Below are 16,410 nucleotides of genomic sequence, written 5' to 3'. Positions count from 1 at the left end.
CACTCCTCGCACAGAACCCAAACCTGCCCATCCCAGAACAAAGCTCAAAGCAGCCACCTGCACCGCTGGGCAGGCGGGGGGAGCAGGGACAGGAGCCAGAGGCTCCCCTCGAAGACTCTAACCAGGCCTCCTGAAAACTTCCGGGACTCTGGAGCATCGCTGGTATTTTTTAAGCTCAACAAGAATCAAGACTGCCCCAACTGAAATGGAACCCGAATTCCCAATGTTTTCTGTTGACCAGAATTCCACCAACCTGGCGCGCTTACATGGGTTCGCCTGAGCCAATGAGAAGCTCCAACCAACAACGACACAGTTCTCGTTTTTCCTACTTCTTCATGAAAATGAATGGTGACTCAATGTGTGCGATCTGCTTGTAAATGAAATACTTTCAAGCATGGAGTCCACGGGGGACGGCAGAGGTTAAGCCAAGGGGTCTTGTAAGTGAAGAGACGGGAAGAGATGGGGAAACTCTTCTTTAAGGTACACAGGCCCAAAGCAAGATGTCTTCTTGCTGGGCGAGGCCACTGAAAACCAGCCCAGCCCCTGCACCCGTAGGCAGCCACTGCAACTTGTCCGGCCCCGGGGCCCGCTCCCACCCAGCACCACACCACCCCGGGCGAGGCCGGGTCATCCAATGATCAGGCAAGACGGACGCCCCAAGACGGTATGAATTCCTAGGGAGGCAGGTGGGATGGCAGGAAGAGCACTTTAGTTGAAGTCCACCTTCAACATTCCTGAATCCCCCAGTGCCTCAGGCTCCTTATCTACAAAACAGGAATAAAAAGGAACTTAATCCGTGTACACATGAGACAGAACCTCATGCCCTTAGGAAGGCGCCTGGTGCACAGTTAGCACTCAGGAACTGTTCACTGTTCTTACCAGCTCTGCCTCCACCAACGGGACGATCCTGTCCCGTACCCTGCCCGAACAGAGCGAGAGCTGAGCGACACTTGTTTTAAAACTCGGCACACAGTACGTGCTCAATAAACCAGTTTCCTTCGTTAAATAAGAGATTCACTATCATTAAACCGCAACACTATAGTTTAGTAATTCATTCCTCAGCCAGAAACCACCACCCCAACTCCCAAGGGCTCAGCCTCCCGTGGGAGATCGCCGCCCCCTAAGGTCACAGGGGCCAGCGTCAAACGGTGTGGTTTTTACCTGGTCTCTCCTCCTCCAGTTCCTCTTGGCGAAGATGCTGCTGGCAAAATAATGCCAAAGAAAGTATGCGGCGAGAGTCAACTAGATTTAAGTTCATTTTCTGTAGCTTGGGGTCAGAATCGACTGAGGCAGTCACTCTGGTGATCAAGTTTTCTGCAATTCCCTATTCCACGCATTAGCTCGCTGACAGAAATTCACTGCGGTATTTAAAGTGGCAGCCATCACAACTAACTCAAATTGTATTGGCTTCCCCGATGCTGAAATGCTCTGCTGAAACCATCAATTGGCCAATTCGGAGATAATGTGGTGGCTGAAATTCCCTGTCACGCCGTAAAATCCCCTTTTGGAGCGGCTCACCGGCCTGGAGATCCGCAGCAAAACCTGCAGCCAGAGCTGCGGGCCAGCCCTGCCCAGTGTAACCCAAGCGAGCTGGCGGCGCGGGACCTGGCCAGTGGCAGGGTCGCGGGGCTGCCAAGAGGAGGGCCTCCAGAGAGAGGATAACATTTTCTACTGGAAGCCTTCTAAAAGACAGCAAGAAAAGAACAGCAGCATGCACACGCCCGACGCCAGCCTGCCCGCTGGGCCGTCAGCCCCCTCGGCTCAAGCACATGGCCAAAGCCACAGGGAGCCCCCCAGCACCTCCCAAAGAAAGCCATGAGATTCCCAACGAACGGCACAGACACAGGCGCCATCCAACCTCATAAGTGGAGGTTTTCTAAAGTCAGTGGCTGCCACCAGAATCAAGAGCCCAGCCGGTCACGGACTTGCTGTGTTACCACCCTACTCCAGGCCTCCGTTTCCCCATCTCTAAACTGAGGCTCCTTTCCTGATATACATGCTTTAGTTCGATGGTCTGCCCAAATTCGAAACAGCCTTCTCAAAAGTGGACCACAATTTACAAACCATTTTCACGTGCTATCACCCGACTTCAAAAAAAGCTTGAGAAGCGGATTTCACATCATTTCACATCACAGAAGAACAAACTGAGGCTCCGAGAGGCCACATGAAAGAACCAGAACTTGAACGCTGGTCATTCAAGTCCAGATCCTATGCACTGTCCATGACACTGTGGTGGTCCCCACCTCCAACCAGCGCAGAGCCAGGCAGGCAGCAGGTACCCAGGAATGACTGCCCACTGGACCCTCGTGTCACGGTCCAGTCTGCAAGGCCATGCTCTGTTCACCCCAAGAGCTCGCAAAGCTGCAGCTGGCACCCTGGGCATGGGGGAGGTCTGCCACCCGAGCCTGCTCTCTCTAACAGCCTTTTGTGACTGGGAGGGAAGCTCAGAGGAAAACCTCAGACAGGGCCCCTGGGAGCGGCCGTGCTTCTTAAGGTCAGAGGACTGAAACAGAAGTGAAATGTCAGGCGCTTCACCCAGACAGACAAAGAGCGGGGAACACAAAGCCCGCCTCGGGAGCTGTGCAAACAGCTGTCACCGGGAGGGGACAGGGAATTGGGGAGGCTGGGCCGACCTAGGTCAGACAGGATGCCCTGAGACCTATTCTCAAGATTCTTGCTGTGGCCTGAGCCCCGCAGATGTTCAGACAACACACTCCACAGGGGGCCGGGACCCCTGCCTCAACTGCAGACAGGCGGAAAGAGCCGCCCCACAGCCAGCAGAGACAAGCTGCAAACTTGAAGTGGGAGCACCTGTCGATTCAGCAGTCTGCAGGCATCCGTTCGCTCACCCTCCTCATGTGCAGCACACTCAGAACACGGCAGCGCCCACCAACGTGACAAAGGGACCACGAGGCCCCCCTCTGGAAGCAGGTAGGCAGACAACTCCCCCGAGAGCCGCAGAGGAGGGAGTAACCCCGATTACAGATCAAGACACTGAGGTCAGCAAGCATCGCATGTCACTCGGCCCAAGTTACCCAGCCTTATAGGACCCAAGATGCGCTCCCAGCCCTCCCTGGGCTGTTGGGTTTCAAAGTTTAGAGGGAGACCCGCCACGAGGTACATTTTACATTGCAAACCCAGGGCCCACGTTCATTTATAGGCCATGTAAATCACTGAAAACAGGAGCTTCCCAAAACAATACTTATGTTTACTCTGTGTGATGTTGTCGTTTCTTTTTCGTAATTGCCAGTGGTGACCCACTAAGCTGATTTCACCAGGCACTAATGGATCACAACTCACACTTTGCAAAGCAACGCGTTCCCACGCGCCACTTGTCCATCTCCATTAAAACATGTACTTAACACGCCCGATCCCCGGGCAGGGGTCAAATACTTCTCACTTCTCCAGGCTCCGAGTGAGTGTCGCTCACCAACCTCGGGATTTATTCAAGACTCTGCAATAGGCCCCAGGAGGAGGAGGGGCAGAAAAGGGTGAAGCTAGGGCTCCTGCCCTCAGGAGCTTTCAATCTAGAAGGGGGAAGAGCAGACACACAGCCTTGACCCAAATCACTCTCCTTCCAGGTACCCTTAGCAAGTGAATGAGAGACAGAGTTCCTGGGAGAAAGGAGGGTGTTCCGGTGGGGGTGTCCTGGCAGGCCCAGAGGAGGACCACATTCCAGGTGGGCATCTGCTCTACAGAAGGGCGGGCTGGCAGCGAAGCCCCATCTCAGGGGGTACAGTGCCAAGTAGGGACCTGGGGAAGGGTCAGAGGGGGCTGGGGAAAGTTCTAGATTCCTACAGCAAGAGAAGAGGCCAGAAGAGGGGAAAGTGGACACTGACTGAACCACACCAGCCCAGGGCTGGCCAGGTGGCAACTCATGCCATCCTCACGGGCAGGGGCTTGGCTGGAGGCTGTCTGTGAACCCTCCTGCTCCAATGACTGCAGGGTGCTTAAAGGTGAATTCAAACCCAGGGAGGGATCCAGAGAGCTAGCTAAGCAACAGGTGAGCCAGCCACCAACAGTTCATGTTTCACAGGCACAACTTCTGACACCAACGCCATTCTGCTGGCACCGCCCCCTTTGGGTCGAGGGAAAGCCAGAATGCATGCCAGGCCAAGGTGACATCATAGGAATGACAGCAGACGTTAATACAGCATTCACGCTGTGCCAGGCACCATAGGTATTGTGTGCACACACACGCACACAGAAGCTCATTTAATCCTCATCACCACATGATGAGGCAAGCGTACTTCATTAACCCCATTTTCCACCTGAGGAAACTAAGGCATAGAGAGGTTAATTAAGGTGCCCAAGTTTGCACGGCTTGTAAGGCAGTAAGGCAGCACAGGGCAAAGGATAGAGTCCTGGACCCTGATCGGGTTTGCAGGTTTGAGTGCAACTGGTGACCTCAGGCAGGGCATCTTTCTTCTCCCGGCCTCAGTTTACCTGCCTGAAGATGACTAGGTGACCTCTAGTTCCATCATCTGCAACCCTGCTGTCTACACACATTAAATAGGTTTCCAGCCACCACACAGGGAGGGACCGTCTACCTCTTTCCCCGTCCGCCCTCACTCTGCATCCTGGTCTCTCCGAAGAACAAGATCACTCTGCACAAGTCTTTTTAAGCACTTATCACAGCCGGGGCTGCACCTGTCTCTCCAACTAGACAGTGAGCAGAGCAGGTGCTCAGTAATCGCACTGAATCAACACCTCGAAACTCAGCGGTGTCTCCTGCTCCTGGTCCGAGGCCAGCTGACCAAGGCCTCAGGCTCACCCCGGGAAGCCCAAAGAGGAAGCAGCTGATGAGCCCACAACCAGCTTCCTGCAACGGCCAACACACCCCTTCCCAAGCTCGCCTTCTCCTCAACGCCCCTTTCTGGGACTCCTCACTCAACCAAAAAGTCAAGCGAGGCCTGAGGCCGGCCCAGGCAGCATACAGACCAAAGAGGGCGATGACAAGACCCCCGACTAGGAGCTTTGGCTCCTGTTTAGCCCTCGAGGCATTTCCACAGCACAACTAATGTTCCCCATGCAGCTCTCCATGCCTTTCTCTCGGCCACCCCCACGGCGGGCTGAGCAAGGACGACTCTGTGCTTATTCCACAGTCAAGAGACTGGACTGTGAAATGTGAAGGCCCCCCAGCTAAAAAGGCCGTGAAGCCAAAAGTTGAATCCAGATTTCCGCTGATGCCAAGTTGCAAGCCTTTGGGTCTTACCATTTAGCTACATGGTGGCCACACGTGGGGGTGGGACAAGACCACTCTGTCCAACACAGATAAGGGGCGCAGACACCTCAGGGGAGCATTATCGGTGCCAGCCTGTGGCAGGACCGCCGGCTCTGCCCCTTGCAGGGGTGTGGGGGTGAGACAAGGTAGCTGGTATGGGAGAAGGACACATCGGGGAGCCTGGCACCCTGGGCACTCAGGCACTGGAGGGCATCCCTGGGAAATTCAATGTCCAGTTCCCAGGGATCAACTCGCTTTCCCAGAAGAATACCCTGTTGTCTCCCTCATATTACAAGTTTTTGAGGAAAATTTCAGGGCTATAAAAAGAAAGGAAACAAAAACTTACCAAGCACTAGCCAGAAAGAGACACCCAATTTACACATCTAATACTACTTAACCCTCCCAACAACCACGCAAAGGAACCTCTATTTCCCTATTCTGCTGCTCGGCAAACTGAGGATCCGAAAATCCGCCCTACCAAGAAACGACCACGTGGGGACTGGAACTCAGGTGTGCGTCCAGCCACCAGTCAGAGCCCAGACCCTCCAAATCCAGAGGACTCAAGGCCCAGGAAGAGAGACGCATAATACGAAGAGAAACATTCCTAAAACTCCTCTCGCCAAGACTACAGAAAACCCCATTACCCTGGTGAATCCAAACAAACGATCATTATTGTCTATCTGCTCTAAGCTCCCAGCAACGTGCATTAAAGAAGTTTATGTGAATCGTCTAATGCACTTGTGCCGTGGTCAGAATTATTACCAAGCTAAAAAAGATTAATTTTTCTAAATACTCTAAACCCTAGACACTATTGTAAAGGCTACAGCTAGTGTAACATTTCTGTTATCTTGGCTGACAGGCCCTCAGGCACACACCTCCCTTCCACTTCTCCCTCTTAAGGCTTCAACACACGCACTCACACACAGAGGCGGGAAGGCCGAGGGAAGGGGACAAGTGGCCCTGGCCAGAGGTCCCGCCAGAGAACCCGCTTCCCTTGGAAAATTGAGACAGCCGGCCTGAGCGAGGCTGCAGGGAGAGCTGGTGTGCCCAGGCTGCCTCAGAGCGGTGGCTGGCACAGAGCTAACTCTGGGGCCGAGTTTGCAAATGCTTAGCTAACAAAGATGGCATTATGCAAAGACTGGTGCGCACGGCTGGTCTTGGAGTTCAAATGAAGTGACCACTGCCAAAAACTTTGTTTGGGTCCCCACCACTCCCCGCCCACCTCCCGCCTTGAAATAAAGGGCAAGGATTGGCAATTTGGGGTCCTGCCGCCACTTGAAACCCATTAAGGTAGCCGCATGGCCCGGGTTCTGGCAAAATGCAATTGCAGTTACTCATTTAGTGTTTAATTAGCTACCGATGGAGGAGTCTGGCAGCCTCCCGGGTCAAGAGGAATTGCAGCAAATGGGGAGAGCACCCGCAGAAAGAACACGACACACAGTCTAAGCTCCAGGGGAGTGGGGAAAGAAACAACTGTGTGTGTGTTTTGTTTTTTTAATCTGCTACACAAGGGTGCCAAGGGTTGGAGCCAAAGGCAACGCCATGAACTTGCCAGGACCTCTGGGCAGATAGCTCGGCTGGCTTATCACAGGGGACAGCACGCCCCCAGCTCCGCAGAGCCCCGCAGCGGCCTTCTCCCCTCCCTGCCCGCTCTGCCACCCTCTCATGCCCCTGCCCCCAAAGGGTGCTGGCAGGCGAGGACACTCCCACCTGGCAGGAACCTCTGCCCTGCACCTCCAAGGAGGGCCCTCTCAAATGTCTGCTGTTTCAAACCCACCAAAGACGCTGGATCCCTGCCACGGAGCCACAAAGACCTCAGCTCTGTCACAGCCAGAACTCAGGGGCACTTTCCTACTCTAACCAAACCTCCTGCAGGCACAGCTCACAGCTGGGAGCCAGCAGAGTCCCTCGGGGTGGGAGGACACGGGCAAGGGAGCCAGCCCGCTGAGGGAGGCTGAGTCAGGGACTCAGAACGGCACAGCTGAGAGGGACCTCAGGTCTTCAGAGCAGGGAGACTGACGCTCAAGACTCCCCAAGGTCATGGGACTCCACGTCCACTGCACTCCCCAAGTTCCTCACTGGGGATCACAGAGCAGCTCGGGATAAGGGGCAGCAGTCTGTGAACCTCCTGAAATCATGTACAGTCTCCTTTGTGGGGGGACATGCATTTTCTGGAAGGAAAGGCCATAGTTTTTATCACACTTTCCCTGCCAATGGGGCCATTGCACCACAACCACACCCCATCCGGAGCTCAGGTCCCACCTCTGCCAGTGACTCCGCGGTTCACCTCTGAGGGGCTCCGTTTAACTCCCTGCTCAATTCATCTTTCGGCGAATACATATGGACGCACTTTGGGTCAAATGCAAATATCTTCCCTCTGTTTCACAGAGCTTCTGTATCAAATGAGTGTTGACAAAAGCTGAGAGGTGGAATTGCAAAGATGGGAGCCTAGACTCTGCCACCTCCTGTGCCCTTGGACAAGCCATCTGAACTCCACGCCTCAGGTTCCCTGCCTGTAAAAGGCGGATGAGATTTAACAACAAAACTTGACCAGCAAGGCAGCTGCGAGGCCGAACCACCACCATGTATTGAAAACGCATTGTGAAAAGAACAGCAACATGAGCCGTGCAAGGAACCAGCACCTTCAGCTCAGAGGCCACTTCACAGCCTTACCTACACCACTCATTTCTTGCCACCAAAAGGACAACACAAAATCAGCTACCACAAGGAGAGAACGGACTGCCAGTTGGTGGTTGAGAAGGCACCAAACTTGGTCCCTTCGACCAACCTCGCAGCCCCTAGAAGAAATCGGAGTGGAAAGGGGGCCAGGACAGTGCCGGGCCTGCACTCAGCCGGGAGTGCCCACTCCACAAACGGCCAGGACCCAGACAACAGCGTCTAAGAGCCCAGCGGGACCCCAAGAACTTCAGTCAACACTCAGAACCACTGCTCAGGCTGAGGGGAGGGGGAAGGAGCAGCAGGAAAACCCCAGCAGGCACCTGCCCGGCCTCAGGGCCCTTCTGAGGGAGGGCAAGCCAGCTTCTCAGGAAGGTCCACTCTGGGTGCTGAAGCTCGACGCTCCCCAGGATGTGCGGTCGACATCAGGGCACCCGGGCTGACGAACAACGAGCCAAGAAAACTGAAGTTGCCAGGTGTGGGGCGGAAAATAGGCAGTGACTCAAACAAAAACTCACCAATTCAAAGAAAATTTAACCCCCTCCCGCTGGGCCACATGGTTCATTCCAGGCCCTCCAGCTGGCCTTGACCTGGAGGAGCTTTTGAGATCACCCGACCTCTGACCCAGCCCTTAGGAAGGGGAGACAACTTGCCAGGAACACAAAATCATTTCCCCGCTGAGAGCTGAGATCTTCCAGAAGGAGGTCCCTCCAGCCTCCTTATCCCGCCCCCAGGCACTTACTACGGCCTCCCCACCAGGCCCAGCCAGGGACCTGGGAATCCTGGGATGTCCTTGATGGAAACAGGCCAGTGACTGCACACTCACATTTACACTCCACTTTACCTTCTCAAAAGGATTTAAGGTAACTAGCGAACTGACACGAAAATCACCTGGCTCAGGATAACCCAGCAAAAATGAAGTCACCAAAAGAACACCTTCCAACATTCTGCTGGCTGCTCCAGACCAGGTCACTCACTGGCCCCAAATTACCTATCTTTTCTCACCCATAGTCCCTTAACCCCTTCATTCAATGAGCGCGCATGCCTACTATGTACCAGGTATTATGAGAGCTACAGAGATAGACAGCTCTGCAGATGAACGTTCTCTGGCATGGAAAAAATTACTAAGCTGTGGTTGGAAGGACAAACCTGAATGAGAAGTTAGTCAGAATAGGTGCGAACAAACGATACTGGCCATGGACCCGGGGCCAACCCACGGCAGGGTCAGGAACACCAATCTGGAGTCAGTTATGATCTGTGTTCAGGTACTAACTCCGCCACTTACCAGGTGTGAATTAACCTCTCTAGGCCTCAATTTCTTCATCTGCAAAGTGGAGCTGACAACATGCCTTCTCTCACGGGGTCACTGGCGGCTTGAAATGAAAGACTGCATGGGGGCCCAGCACATGGAGAGCCACCAACAGAGGCTTTGTATAGGTGGTTTCTATAGACTCTGAGATGAAGGAGCCATCAGAGCACGGAAAACGATCATAGAAGTAGTCCACGAAGAAGGTAAAAGATGGATAGGATCTAAATGGACAAAAGACATACGCACTCCAGACAAGAGAAAGAGAGTCCAGAAAGAGGCCCCAGCAGTAATTCTAGCAAGAAAGCATGAGGGCTAACTGGATGGTGGCCATGGCAATGAAGAGAACACATGAAGACGTGAGGACAGAGAAAAGAGGGTTTCTTTTCTTAATTTTCTTAAATATTTCTTAATTTTCCAGTTGCTTCTGTCACCTCTGCAATCAATGCCATCCTTCACTCCTTCACAGCAGATATGTCCCTTTCCCATCCCCATTCGTCACTCATCCCTCCCTCCCACAACCCGACTCTTAGACCACATGAGACCAAGTGGACCCCAATCCAAGAAAAAGGGTTTTGATCCCAAAATCTGTGAATCCTGGGCCTCAATCAGCGTGACTTCAACTCTCAGCGGCATCTTCTAAATGTCTATGCCAACGCAGCAATCTCTGCACAATTCTGCTGCCAATCCTAAATTACTAAAGGCAAACTCATGCAAGCTCCCATTGCCGCCATATTGTTTCAAGATGGCAGACCAAACCACAAATTGCCAGAGTGTCTCACATCATTTACCAGAGCACCAAACTTAGTTGAAAATCATTAACTTCTTGGAAAGATACCCTGCAAAAGACAGCACAGACATCCTACCTCAAGAGATTAACTTGAAATAGGCATGTCTACCCATCCCCCACTCTAAAATGAAACCATTTGCAGAGCAGTTGAAGACTGGCCACACAGGAATTGGCGGTCCACAGGTTTTAAAAAAAAAAAAAAGCGCAGGATTTTTACTAGGTAGAAAGGTCAAATTCACCAACTATTTTTACACGGCTAATGTACCTCTTAGCCTCCTCCCCCAACCTCCAGCTCGGGAAACCCTATGATCATCACCACGAATTTTCCCAGAAGAACCACATCACAAGTGAACCAGTCACCTCACCTTTTACTACTAAAAGTTTGCCAGGCCTTAAGTACCACACGCCAGCTTCTCTTTTTCAACTCTGGAAGGGCACAAGAACTGGTCAATTTCCTCAGCATTCCACTCCAAGGGCATTAACTTTTCAGCACTAAATTTCATTAGCAAAATTTCATCACATCAAATATTCTCAAAACCAGGGAGCCTCCAGGTGAGTCTCTCACTCCTCCTGTCAGGAGAAATGTTCACCAGAAAGATATTTACGGTCGTGGGATCTGACCACTTGTGAAACTCAACCAAATGGGTTCTGGTCTCTTAGGCCGGTTTCAGACTCTGCACAGAGGGGACTCATGGCCTGGCCGAGTGGGTGGGCCCTGATGATGTTCAAGAAACCAACTTCCATGCCCTAGGGCTCGGGGAACATGCCTACCCACCTCATGCAGAAGTGTTAAGACCAAACTAATCACGTCTTATGCACACATGCCTGCGCGCGCACACACACACACACACACAACCTTCTGCAAGGTCAGTAGGGAGTGAGGACTGCAAGGAGCTGGGAAGATGTACAGACACTTCCCTTCCATCTCCCCCCAAAGATCCTAACCTGTTCCATCTGATCATGAAGTCTGACTCCGGCCCTGGTTTGGAGTCCATTATTTTTTTCGAGGGGGACTGCCACGGGAGATGGACAGGTGGCAGACATCTCTCTCACAAACATTTCATACAATTTAAGAAACTCATCCAGGTAAAGGATGAATGATAGGGCAGAAGGCACCACAATGTGATGAAATTAACCACCCCAACAAGAATATTTTAAACACAGGATTATGGACCAGCCAAGGACCTCAAAGTAAACATCATCTTAGTGGACACAGCATGAGCCCCTCACCAAACACCTCCCCCCAAAAACATCATTTAAAAGATCACTCCCTAGAAAGTAATGCAAGAGTCCATTTCACCAAATTCTCACTCAACCACTCCTTCTACTCCAAAACACGAGTTTCATATTTAGTTTTTTGTTGTGGTGGTGGTGGTCAATTTTTTCTTAAACCACCACTAAAGAGGCTCAGTCCCCTCCCAGCTAACTGTCCACTCAGAACATAAACGTCACACGGTTGAGGCCCACACAGTGCCATTCAATGCTCCAGATAAGTATCGACGCTCTTTTGCATAATTACATTATGAGATACCGTTCACCAAGTTAGAACGCTGCCGGTGGGGGGGCGTCCGGGGCCAGGGCAGCACGGAGGTGGGCAGGACAGAGGAAAAGGCAAGGAGAAAACAAAGACCACTGCCAACTGGCTGTGTATTTGCTTTTGGGACTAAAGAACTTAGAGCTATCCAACCCTGTAATTATTGCCAGGATTAAAAATTCGTTACTCACGTAATCATGAAAGGCTTTCGCTTCACTTGAATGTTCACAAGTGTCTCGCCTTTCAGGAGCTGCACAGTAAAGGTCCCAAAATACGCTGCAAGTCGAAAAATAAAATAAGATCGGGTTACTAATTATGACTTGTGTACCAACGGCAAGTGCACCGCGCACGGTGCTGACAGCGCCAGGTCTCCCAGAGGCTGGATCCCCCCTTCAGCCTGCGGCGGGCAAACTCAGCCGAGAAAAGAAAATGGATGCAACCTCTTCTGCAAGCTAGCCATCTGTAACCAGAGTAATAGTCCTCACCTATCACACACCTACTATGTGCTAGGTGCCTCCCACCCATGATACTGCGTGACTACCCAGCGCTGTAAGGCACGTGATTTTTATCCCCACTTTATACATGGGGCACCTGAAGCTCAAATAGGTTAGTACAACCCACCCACAAAGCATCCAGGCCCGTCTCTTCTGTGCTCCTTTGACCTCCCCCTAAACCAAAATAGCTAGATTTCGTAAAAAGATTTAATCATCAAAGTCAGGACTATGATTCATACATGCAGCAATCTGAGCGACTGGCAATCAAGGAACCTACAGGTTCTTAATCCCGCAGCCCCACCCCTCCCCCCTCCCCCCACTCCCACCAAAGGTATTCTCTTGCCAGAACCATTCCTCCCCTGCCCGCCAGAGAACATGCATCAATTAGCCAAAGGAGAGCTTATGGATGACCAAGAATCTTGTCTTTCCACGTTGACATAGACAGCCCTCCTCAGAGACGCACCTGTCCCAGATGTCCCCCCTCAGGCCCCTCCGTGATTTCGTAGGGTCACTCCAACACCTTGTATCACATGAGAATAGACACAATCCTATGTCAAACAGTAAAACCCTACGCAATCATGGGGTAGCCGCTGCTATTAACAAGGAGACTTAGAAACCCTCTCCAGGTCAGGAGCCCATGGCCCGGGGATTCGAACCTGCTCGAAGGGTAAAACGGGCTCTGGAGTGGAAGTCTGACTCCAGGTCCAGTGCTCCTGTCCCCATCACAAACTGCCAACTCTGTCATCATCAGAGGAGCATCTCCCTCAGGTGTGTGAATCCACAGCCTGGCCCCCTCAGTCAGCTCCCCTGCCTCCTCCCACCTCCCAAGGGGCGGTCATTTGCTTGGTGTCAAATCGCACGAGGCAACTTCTAGCTAACAAGACCACGGCCATAGCCACTCAGAGCCACCACTGCCCGAGTCCAGGACAACAGACTGTCTACGTTCCAGGAGCTGAGACAAGGCTGGAGAAGTTCCGGGGGATTATGCACAGAACGGGAAAATCGGGGACTTCTACTAGCTGTAGACGGGCTCCAGAGCATCCCTTTCTGTCCTCCGAAACCGCACACATTTGATTAACTCCTCCACACACTAAGGATTTCTGACACTACAAACTCCCCAGCCCCTTCTGAGTAACTTTAATTCATATGCCTAAGTTTCTGCAAAATCCACAGCGGTCAGACCTGCCAACCCCATCCACACCTTCCTCTCCAAAAACGGCCACAGAAAACCGATCGCCCACTCCCACAGGTAAATCCTCGTGCCACACCACACGCCTCCAACAGCAGCAGTTCCGAGGTTGGCAGAAGTAATTAAAAACTCATTTTCTCTGCGCAAGTTAGAACAGACTCTTCGTCCCACTGCATTTCAAAGAGACTTGGAACAGTAAGCTGAGCTGGCGGTCAGGTAAACGCGCTAAGACCCAAGACATGGCACTCCGCTCTTCTGAACTCCACCGAAATATCAAAAGCCACTCTGCTTTCTTTTCCTTTTCAAAAGGACGTCAAAGACTCCGCCAATCGCTCCCACAAAACACCCAGGGCTCCTGCTCCCGGCAACTCACTCCCGCCTCCAGCAAACCTGCGGTGGTCCCACACCCACAGGGCCCCGGGGCCTGGAAGAGGGTCACAAGCGAGAGGGAACCCCTAACTCCCAACGACAGGCACTCTGCGAGGTCAACCCGCCCAGCTAAGGTTCTGGGTAAAATGAAACTCTGTGGTTTTAGGGATGTGGGGGGTGGGGGAGGGCCCACAGAGGAGAGGAAGGTCCAGTCAGTCTGAATCAGTATCTTTAAAGGAAGTGGCAGTCCCTTCTCGCTTTTTCTCAGGGTGCCTGGAAAAGGCCCCAGTCAATTTTCTCTCTCAAGGTTTCGAACTCACAGAAGAAAAAGGAAGGGACGGACAGGCCAGTTGTAAAACAGACCTGGCGTCCCCTCCACCCCACCCAGCCCCCAACCCCTCTAATTAAAGCAGCATGCAGAATTAACAAAAACCCTTCCCTGTTTTTTCCAGCCCCTGCCTAGTGCCCAGGGTGAGCTGGGAAAGCAAGGAGCTTCTCCTCACACACCAGGCAGGGTCTGGAGATTCTCAGTAGGAGGGGAAGGCAGCGGGGAAAACTTCAGGCACAAGCCCCTTCTGTCCTCTTCCTCCTTCCCCAGGCCTGGTCCCAGTGCGCCGTGCCCTGCTCTGGCAGCGCTGCCCATGAAGGTATGGGGGGCCCGCCCCAGGCCTCCCGTCTTTGTTCACTGGGACCCCGGGCTCAGAACAAAACACACACACACAAAACTATCACACAAAACTTACCACCACCACGAGTGCAAAAACCCTGGCGGTTCTCCCAACGTGATGTTTTTTTCCCATCGAATCTGGAAAGGAGAGAGCAGAGACAGCTTAGAGGAGCAGAGGGAAGGGGTGGGCTGGGGGCTTTCCCCAGCCAAAAGGCTGTGAGGACCAACTGACAATAAATGCCAAAAGGTGATAAAAATTCAAAATGGTGGCCACAGTGGCTGCTCCTGAAAACAAAGGCTCTAAGAATAGTGGGGAGGAGGGGGTGTCAAGAAATTGGATGATGGGGGGAGTTCCACTCACCTCCGACAAGAAGGTCTGTGCAGATTTCTGTGCTCCTACGTGCAGTAAATATTCGTAGACGTATAAAGCTAACCTGAAAAGTGGGCAGGGGGCAGAGAGAGAGGGAAGCGTCAGATCACACGGGAGCGAGCGCCCGGACCCTGCCAGCCGGCTTCCAGCCCTGTCTGCGCTGTCCCATTGTGGTCCCGACCAGAGGTGAGCAGCTAGCTCGGCCCTGCCTGGGGCCGCGGGGGCGAGCAGTCAGGGGGTGGGGACCAGGGAACGCGTTACTTCCAGCCGTGAAGGCTAGAGAGCAGCCCCCAAACTTGAACTTCCAAGAGGCGTCGGGACCAAACCCCCCTAGGTCTCTCAAACTCCCAAGCCACTGACCCCACAGCCTCCTGCCTTTACGCGACCCACTCCTCGCCATCCTCTCCCCAGCTCTAAGGGTCCGGGGCGACTCCGTCCCGGCCTCCGGGGTGCCCAGCGAGCTCTGGAGAGGGCAGCAAAGCGCTACACTCCCATCTCCCCCCCAAACAACTGTCCCCCAAGCCTAGGGCCGAGCCGGCGCTGCCGTCCCTGCCCAGCGCGGCGCCCCGGAGGGCGCGGGGCCGGCGGCGAGGCCGAGGGCGAGGAGGGGAGAGCGCTCGGGGCCGAACAAAGCCCCGCACGCACTCCTCACGCCGCGGGCGGACAAAAGGAGCCCTCGGGGCTGCAGAAGCCACGCGCCCCCTGCCCGCGCCCGGTGGGCAAAGTGCGGCGCGGCGGGAGCGCCCCGGCGGGGCGGGCGCCCGGGCTCGCTCGCGGGACCTCGCCCACCCTCCCCGCGGGCCCCCGCGCCCCGCACGCCGCGCGGCCACCAAGTGCCCCCTCCCCCGGCGGCGCCCCGCGGCCCCTTCCCCGGTGCCCCGGCCCCCGCCGCTCCCAACAATGGGCTCTCCCACGCCGCCCGCCGCGGCCTCGGGAAGGGGCCAGGAGCGGCGCGGGGCCGGGGCGCAGCAGCCCCCGCCCGCCACCTGCCTCCCGCCGCCCGCCCGAGCCCGCGGCGGCGCGGCCGCCACTTGGAGCCCAGGCTTACTTTTCCCGAGCCTGCCCGTCCGAGGGCACCGCCGAGCCTTTGCCTTTGGCAAACATGGTTCGCAGAGAAGAGGGCGCCGAGCCTCGCCGCCGCCGCCGCCGCTAGCGCTCCGCTGCTCCCGAGCTGCCCCCGGCTCCCGGCCCCCTCCCCGGCTCGCCCGACGCTCGCGCTCTCCTCGCCGCGCTCCCCTCCCTCCCCCCCGGCGCTGGCTCCGCGCTCTTTCCAGCTGTCAAAGCGTCAGCCCCGGACGCGGCCCCATCGCCCTGGAACTCTCCCGCGCCGGCTGGGCTGGGTGCCGCTGCCGCCGCCGCTCGCCCGCCGGCCGGCCGCCCGCTGCTGGCTCGCCCGCGCGCCCGCCCGCCCGGCTCCGCCTGCGCCGCCCTCCGCGCCTCCGGCACCGCTGCCGCCGCCGCCGCCGCCGCTGGTCTACTCGGAGCTCAACCGAACGTGGCTGCCCGGGCGGGCGAGCGGGGCGGGCGGCAGCGGCCCGCGATTGATGGCCGCCTCGGCCAATCGGCGCTCGGGGGCGGGCCCGGGGCGGCCGGGAGGGACGCCCTGTCAGCGCCGGGCCGCGGCAGTCCCCGCTGCGGCCGCCTCCGAGGAGCCGCTGCCCCGCTCCCGCGGGCGAGCCGGGCCGTCCGGGCGCGAGCCTCTCTCCTCCGTAGATGTGGGGAGGGGACGCGAGGCGCGGTGGGTGCCCCGGGCTCCCGGCCCCGGCGCGGAGGGGCTGACCAGCGCTCCCG

The 16,410-nt window shown here is 55.1% G+C and overlaps 1 protein-coding gene across 6 annotated transcripts in view; it reads right to left on the bottom strand.

Moving 5' to 3' along the window:
- SSBP3 (single stranded DNA binding protein 3) overlaps positions 1-15,844 on the bottom strand; it is a 162,193-nt gene extending 146,349 nt beyond the window's left edge. For 2 of the 6 annotated variants that reach the window (XM_070609486.1, XM_070609487.1), the window contains exons 1-4: positions 15,668-15,838; positions 14,611-14,683; positions 14,326-14,387; positions 11,722-11,806 (exon numbers count right to left, since the gene is read on the bottom strand). In XM_070609486.1, the coding sequence (XP_070465587.1) occupies positions 11,722-11,806; positions 14,326-14,387; positions 14,611-14,683; positions 15,668-15,723 (276 nt within the window). In that variant the 5' untranslated portion in view covers positions 15,724-15,838. Of the gene's footprint in view, positions 1-11,721; positions 11,807-14,325; positions 14,388-14,610; positions 14,684-15,667 lie in introns of all 6 variants that reach the window. The other 4 variants (XM_070609488.1, XM_070609485.1, XM_070609489.1 and 1 more) reach the window with 4 other exon arrangements.
- Between the last annotated feature and the right edge of the window lie 566 nt (positions 15,845-16,410).

This window comes from Equus przewalskii, chromosome 2, assembly GCF_037783145.1.
Source record: "Equus przewalskii isolate Varuska chromosome 2, EquPr2, whole genome shotgun sequence".
NCBI classification, from domain to species: domain Eukaryota; kingdom Metazoa; phylum Chordata; class Mammalia; order Perissodactyla; family Equidae; genus Equus; species Equus przewalskii.
The sequence above is the reverse complement of the archived record's forward strand: the minus strand, read 5'-3'. Positions and strand labels throughout refer to the sequence as shown.